Genomic DNA, 8,239 nt, shown 5'->3' with positions numbered 1-8,239 from the left:
AAAATAAAAATAAATAAATATTGTTTTTGGCTATCTAGGGTCGATATCTACCAAAAAATAAAAATACCCAGTCATTGGAATTTTGATAGGATTACATTGATTCTTTATGTAAACCTGGGGATTACTACATCTTGACATTGGTAAGTCTTCCAGTCCATGATCATGGGATATCTTTACATTTATGTAGACCTTCTTTCATTTTGTACAAAGCAATGTTTTGTAGTTTTTCTGTATCTACTGAGATGAAAATGTGGGTTTTTTCCCCTAAATTCCATATATACGGTGTATTAAATTGAGTGATCTTCATATATTAACCACTCTTGCTTTCCTGGGATAACTCTCACTTGGTTATGCTCTATAATCCCTGTGAAGTTCTCCTTCTTTAGCTTGCTCATATTTGGATAAGGATTTTCGTATCTATATTCCTAAGACATATGGATTTTAGCTTCATTTTCTTGCAATATCTTTGTCTCAATTTAGTGTGAAAACAATACAGGCCTTATGGAATGAATTAGGAAGTGTTTTGTCCTATTTTTAAAAAAATAATTTTTAGAATTTGAGACCTACTAGTGTTAATTTTGTACTCACTGGTAAAAGTCACCACTAAAACCATCTGGTTCTGAACCTTTCTTCATCAGAAAAGCTTTTTGACTATTGACTCAATTTATTTGTTATATGTATGCTCAAATTTTCTATTTCTTCTTGAGTCAGTTATGTTAGTTTGTTTCCAGGAATTTGTTCATTTCACCTAGTTTAGCTCATGTGTTAGCATACAATTGTTCCAATATATTCTTATACTTTTTATTTCTCTAAGGTCAGAAGTCATGTGTCTGCTTTTATTTCTGATTTTAGAAATGTAAGTCTTCTGACTTTCATTGGTCAATCTAGCTGAAGGTTTGTCAAGTTGGTTAAATTTACAAAGAACTAACTTTTAGTATCATTGATTATCTGTGTTATTTTACTCTCTTCTAATTTATATTTGTCTTCTCTAGCCTTTATTATTTCATTCTTTCTATTTGCTTTGAGCTTAGCTTTGTATTGTTATTCTACTTTCTTTCCTACCATAGAATGTTAAATTATTGATTAGAAATCTTTTTAAAAATGTTGTTGTTTATAGCTATAAATTTCCTTTTTTAAAGATTTTATTTGTTTATTCATGAGAGACACACACAGAGAGAGACACAGAGATACAGGCAGAGGGAGAAGCCCACTCCATGCAGGATGCCTGATGTGGGACTCGATCCTGGGACTCCAGGATCACACCCTGGACCAAAAGCACGGGCTAAACTGCTGAGCTACCCATGGATCCCTAATATAGCTATTAATTTCTGACTCCTTTCATTGAATCTCCTAAGTTTTTGGGTGTTGTGTCCCAATTTTCATTAATCTCAAAATACTTTATATTTTCTATTGTGATTTCTTTCTTGACCCATTGGAGATATAGAAATGTGTTGTTTAGCTTCCACATGTTTGTAAGTTTTCCAAATTGTCTTATGTTGTTGCTCTGTGATTTCATTCCATTTTGTTTGGAAAACATACTTCCTGTACTATAAATCTTCTAACATTTGTTGAGACTTGCTTTGTGAACTAACATATGGTCTATCCTGGATAATGTTCCACATGCACTGGAGATTAATGTATTCTGCTATTGTTGGATACAGTGTTATCCATATATGCTTGTTAGGTCTATTTGGTTTATATGCTGTTCAAATCTATTATTTCCTTGTTTATACTAGGATTTGTTGTCTATTTATTATTGAAATTGGGGTACTGAAATCTTTTTTTTTTTGGAGTACTGAAATCTTAAACTATTATTGCTAAATTAACTTTGAGTTTCAAAGGATATATTTGGGTAGATGTAGAATTCTAGTGTAATTATTTTCTTTGAACAAAGAAAAATATACTTCCTTTTAATTTGACTTCTTTTTTTTTTTATCTGGTAAGACAATTGTCAGTCTTCCTTCTAAAACTGATACTTTGAAGTGACTATGTCTTCCTTTTTAAGATTTATTTTTTTATTTTGGGGGGCTGGAGTTGTGGCAGAGGAAGAGAGTGTCTCAGGCAGACTCTGTGCTGAATTGCACGGATGGGGCCTAAACTCACATCTCTGAGATCACAACCTGAGCAGAAGTCAGGAGTCGGAGGCCAAACTGACTGCGCCACCCAGTCCCTCCTAAAGTGATTATGTCTTCTTTCTCAGGCTGCTTTTAATATTTTTCTTTTTATTTTGGTTCTAAATATTTTTAGTATGATATGTCCAAGTGTGGTGTTCTTTATAAAAATGCTGCTTGATTTTGTAGGGTTAATGTATATTTAGAATAATATCTTTCATTAGTTTGAGATAATACGTGGCCATTATCTTTTCAAGCTGTGATTCAGCCTATTTATCTCTTTCCCCTTCTTTAGGAACTGAAGTATATATGTCTCTATATACTTGGTCTCTAATCCTCATTTCTAATTTTTCTACGGTTTTGAGTCTCACTGCTTCACTCTGACTATTTTGTACTGATCTGTATTCTAGTTCACAAATTTTCTCTTTAGCTATTTCTAATCTGTAAAATTCATTCATTGAGTCCTAATTTTAGCCATTGTACTTCTAAAAAGTTACATATTATTCTCTTGGTTGCTTCCATATTTTGACTAAGTTTCTTAGTCTCATCTTTCAGCCTTGGATAATAATAGCTTTATATAAAGTTTATGCGTGTTACTCCAAATTCTGAAACCACTTTGGGTTTTTCTATGGTTTCATAATTTTAATTTTTATTGCAGGAACTCCTCTATTTTTAAATTCTATCTGGTAGTAGTTACACAAACTTTTTAAAAAATATTTATTTATTCATGAGAGACACACACACAGAGAGAGAGAGAGAGAGAGAGAGAGACAGAGAGAGAGAGAGAGACAGAGAGAGGCAGAGACACAGGCAGAGGGAGAAGTAGGCTCCATGTAGGGACCCCGATGTGGGACTTGATCCTGGGTCTCCAGGATCACGCTCTAGGCTGAAGGCAGTGCTAAACCCCTGAACCACCGAGGCTGCCCCACAAACTTTTATAGATAACACCTGCAGTCTAGGATAACATGTATTCCTCTTGAAATATGTTTATTTTTGCAAGGTGTCAGAGGCACTAGCACTCAGATCACGTCTTAATACACTTTCAGTGATTGAAATGGTCAGAAGGGAGCTGAATACCTATTCCTGATGTAACTCACTCCCATGGTGCATCCCAGCTGGTCCCTAGTAACCAACCACTGTCAGCATTAGCTCTGCAAGACAAGCAAACCCTCACGGCCCATCCACCTGGCCTCTGAGATGCCCCTTCAAAATTGGCTCATGTCTCAAGGGAAAAAAGCAGCTCTGAGTAATGAAATCCCTGGGCCTCTGTGTTTATCTTGAATTTTGGTTTGTAACTCTTAACCATTACTTTCTTGTATGTTCAGTGAGATTTTCTCTTTGTTGTTATTTATCTTCTAAATAGTCTTCAGCCGAAAGTTTAGCTTGACCCACTTAATCTGCCAATATTGGGGGTGAAATTCCCCTTGGAAGGACTGAGGCTCATGCCATCCCACAGAAATGGAAACCTCTCCATGGTCTACTTTCAAGATTTTGTTCTGGAGGGATTTGAAAGTGGCCTGGAAACCCAGGCCCTGCTCTTTGCTGTGTTCCTGGCCCTGTATATGGTGACTGTACTGGGCAACTTCCTCATGATCATCGTTATCACCCTGGATGCCCGCCTGCACTCCCCAATGTACTTCTTCCTCAAGAACCTCTCCTTCGTGGACTTGTGCTACTCATCTGTGATCGCCCCCAATGCACTGGCCAACTACTTCTCCTCATCCAAGGTCATCACCATTGCAGGATGTGCCACCCAGTTATTCTTTTTCTCTTTGCTGGGAACAACTGAATGCTTCCTCCTGGGTGTTATGGCCTACGACCGCTTCATGGCCATCTGTAGCCCCTTGCGCTACCCCAGCACCATGTGCCAGTCTGCCTGCACTCGCCTGGTGCTGGGCGCCTACTGTGGAGGCTGCTTCAACTCTGTTGTGCAGACCAGCTTCACATTCCACCTCTCATTCTGCAGCTCCAACCGCATCAACCACTTCTTCTGTGATGTGCCCCCTCTGCTCCAGATCGCCTGTGGCAACACGGCCATCAATGAACTTCTCTTGTTTGGCATCTGTGGGCTCATCATTGTGGGTGTGACGTTTGTGATCCTCATCTCTTATGGCTACATCACAGTGACCATCCTGAGGATGCGCTCAGGAGCTGGGAGACGCAAGGTCTTCTCCACCTGTGGCTCCCACATGACTGCAGTGACCCTCTTTTTTGGGACTGCCTTTGTCATGTATGCTGAGCCAGGAGCAATTGAGTCCATGGAGCAGGGCAAGGTGGTCTCTGTCTTCTACACGCTGGTCATCCCAATGCTCAATCCCCTCATCTACAGTCTGCGAAACAAGGATGTGAAGGAGGCTGTGAGGAGGCTGGGCCAGAAACACATGGCCATATGAAGGATGTGTGGCCAGGAGTCTGTGGTCCTACAGGTAGATGGAGGTGATTGGGGTTGCCAGGCTTTGTGTGATGGATTAATTAATTAACAGTCATAAATTTTATTCACAGACATAGAATAAGCTTTAGGGATATGTTATATTTATACCTACAAACAGTAATATATTGTGTCCTTAAAAATGTAGCTTAAGTGCTCTCATCAGAATACAATTTTTAAAAATGACCCTTCACTATAGGAACAAACTGTTGTTTGTTGGATGGGAGGGGGTGGGGAATGAGATAACTGAGGGATGGGCATTATGTTGGGTACATGATATGATGAGCAGTGGCTGTTATACGCAACTGGTGAATCATTGAAAACTACATCTGAAAGAAGATATATATTGACTAATTGAATTTAAATTTTTAAAATGTTCAACACTAAATAGCCATTCACACAGTTAAATGAGGAAACCCTGGTCTCACACGCAATGGGACACTGGAGACTCAGAAGGAGAATGTTGCTGTCATAGAAAGCTAACCATTGTACTGCATTCGATAAAAAGATTAAAAATACAGATCAGTTGTGGGATATAATCATATTCTTGTAAGAGAAAAAAAATAATTAAAACACATGTGCCCCTGAGTCCACCTTTACCCCAACAGTTAAAGTGGTGGAAACTCCAGACCTCCCACAGAGTAGGGGCAGTGTTTGGGGTAAGCAGAGAAGCACGAGCATCCTCATCACAGGCCAAACACTTTTGATTTCTTTGAATTTTTCAAACACATTTCAGTTTTTTTATTTGAAAAGCAACCTCCAAATATCCTTTTCCAGGAATAGGAATGAGGTCAAGGTAGTTGTCTTCCACTTGTGGATCAGGCTTTGCTGCAAGGAGACCAACAGCAAGCAGAGATGGACCCAGAGAGGAGTGTTTCCCGACAGACAATTTGGGTTCACAGAAGAATGGTACACCTAAGGTGACGGGGAGAAGGGCTGATGAAATGACTTTGGGCTCAAAGTGGCTCACCTGCCACTCCTGAGAGGACAGTACACTCCGGTCACAGGGTCTGCTCTCTGAGTCTATGCTCCTCTTCTGCACACCCTCTGGGGCCAAAAGAGAATTCTGGGCCTTGTTGTCTGGCCTTGTAGGAGAGGGCGGGTCACACAAGGCTTGGTGACAGGGGTACCCAGGAGATCCAGGATTCCCAGTGCACTGCAAAGGCCAGAACACAAACAAGCTCACCTAATTGGCTATTCAAGGCCCAAGTCCCAGCCGTGCAGGAGGAGAGACCTTCCCAGCACAGTGACCCCAAGGTGCAGGACGTTGTTCTGCTGCCTGGATGAAGAAACAACACGTGGAAGCTGAGGTGAGTTGAGAACATTTCACCCCATCTTCCACCAGGATCAAGGACCTTCCTGTAGCTCAAACATGGAGCACTCAGGCAAACTCTCCCTGAGACCCTGAGGGTGCTCCCTTTTGCCCTCTCAACTCTTCATTATTTGGGAAGCCAGAGCTGAAAAAGGAGGGGTGAGAGTGCTCCATGCTCACCTGTTTTTCATCAACATAGATGTGGGCCAGGAGTGGGGGAGTCACTGGGAGAGAGGGTACTGGCTGTGTGATATTGAGCAGTCCATGACTCTCACCTGGAAGAGGTGAGGGTCAAGGCAGCCATCCCTCAGGGCTTCCAGGGTATGAAGGACACCATGTGTGTAAGGGAGGCATCAGAGCTTTGGTAGACAGTAAGCACTCAGGGCTTGCCTCAGCAGCTGAAGGGGTGACCCCACTCCTGTCCCGGCCAGCACTGTCTTGGGCTTCAGGGTCATTCCATCTAGAGGGACATGTTTTCATTATAATCAGAGAATCACAGCACCAGGCTCCCTCATGACCTGATGTGCATTTCTCAGGTTCAAATCAGTAGCTGAAAAAGAAAATCAGTAGCTCACCAGAGTATTGAGCACACACTTCTAAGGGACATGGTCCCGAGGAGGGGGATGCAGAAATTGGGGAGACCAAGGCTAGCCCTGGGGAGCTTATGGCTCTGCAGGAAGGCAGACATGACAACAAACACCTGCAATATGATGGGGCACAGGCAGTGAAGGGGTGTGACCAGGCTGCTGATGGCACAAAGGAGGAAACAGTCACATCAGAGAGGTGAGTGCCCATGGGGAAACAGGAGAGCTCGTCACACTGACTCAGTGGATGGAGGTAGACAAACTTCGAGGCAGACCAAGAGAATCAGAGAATTACCGAGTATATGTGCCCAATAGAGCTGAGGTGCCCACCAAGACCCTTCAGGGGCTCCTCTCCAGGATTCCTCAGCTGGTGGGGAAGCTGTAACTCATTTGCATTAGGGAGCAATATGACCTGAGGGAGGATTTGGTGACTCTGATCAGGGAGCTCTGTGTGGGACACAAAGCAGGGAATGGACAGGCTGGAGCTCATTATGAAACCATGGTGGCTTTTCAGATGGAGATTAGAAAGGTCTACAGTTGAGAAGTGAGAAGGCAGGAGGCAAGGACAGTGAATGCACTTAGAATGTCAGGTGACAGCCCAGGATGGGCAAGGGAGAGGGTGGACAGTGTCCCAGCAGGCCCTGGTGGTGACCTCCTTCACCTGGACCTGAGCAAGCAGTTTTGAACAGGTTGACTTGGATATTTGTGGATGAACTGCCCTTGGAAATCCAGGCTCTGAGAGTGAGTGACCTGAGCCTGACCTGCGATGAGCAGCTGTTCTCAGGCTGTGGTCCACGGTCAGTCATGCTGCTTCCTGTTTACGGTTGTCTAGTTCTCCGCCAGGCGACACACCACAACTCACTAGTGCAGCCATGGTACTAACGCTGCTTAGAACAGCCTCCCTGCGGTCTCCCTGTGCACCTGTGCGCACTTCCAGAGGGAAAGTGAAGACACAGGTGAGGACAGGCATCTTCCACATCATTAGAAAATGAGAAACGTGTCCTGATTTACACTCCCTTCCAGTGGCTCCCATCCTCGACACTGCTGGTTACTGTCCCTCTACTTCGTTTGAGACATTTGGGCAGGTGCGCAGGACAACTTCTCTAACGCAGGAACTTGCTTTCTCCTGATGATTAGCAGGATTGTGCACAGTTTTAAACATGTGCGGCACATTTGGGTCCTCTCCTCTGTGCGTCACTTCTATGAGTCTCTCGCCTGTATTTCTACAGGGTTGTCTTATTCTTGTGTGTCAAGGATTATTTACAAGTCGGTTTCCCTTCAGAAAGGCAGCTGTCTGATGTCGGAGTGAAAGGAAGATATCACGGGGATCCTAGAGTTAGAGTGGATCAAGGCAGCTGTGCTCTGCCTTGACACACTGCATACTGTCTTGATTTTCATGTAGTTACATCCACAAGGTATTTCCTTTATGTTTTAGTCCTTTTTTCTCCCTGCACAGGACATTTGGGAGGTGCTTTCCTGTGCTGGGGTCATGAGGGTCTTTTGTATGATCTTCACAATTATCCTTTTAAATTAGATCTGTGTTCAGCCTAAGACTGTTTTGTGTGTGTAGTAGGAGGTAAGTGCCAAATCTCACTGTTTAGCATATGACTATCAACTGTCCCAGGTGTAAAGACCTTTGCAGAGACTCCACCTATTTAATAAATGGGATGTGTAGACAAGAATAGGGTTGACTTCCTGACTCTCTGTTCTGTTTCATCCTCAGATGGTCAAATCTCTGCTTCCATCATTGTTTTATTACACCTAGTATGAGTCACTGTCTGATAGTGCAAAACCCCCTTTGCTG

The 8,239-nt window shown here is 42.7% G+C and overlaps 1 protein-coding gene across 1 annotated transcript; it reads left to right on the top strand.

Annotated features, from left to right (window-relative positions):
• Positions 1–3,553: 3,553 nt before the first annotated feature.
• Positions 3,554–4,504, top strand: LOC121497010 (olfactory receptor 12-like). Its single transcript, XM_041765980.1, has one exon. The coding sequence runs from the start codon at positions 3,554–3,556 to the stop codon at positions 4,502–4,504; it is 951 nt and encodes a 316-aa protein (XP_041621914.1).
• The last annotated feature ends 3,735 nt before the right edge of the window (positions 4,505–8,239 follow it).

This window comes from Vulpes lagopus, chromosome 8, assembly GCF_018345385.1.
Source record: "Vulpes lagopus strain Blue_001 chromosome 8, ASM1834538v1, whole genome shotgun sequence".
Classification (NCBI taxonomy): Eukaryota; Metazoa; Chordata; class Mammalia; order Carnivora; family Canidae; genus Vulpes; species Vulpes lagopus.
This window is presented reverse-complemented; position numbering and strand designations above follow the sequence as displayed.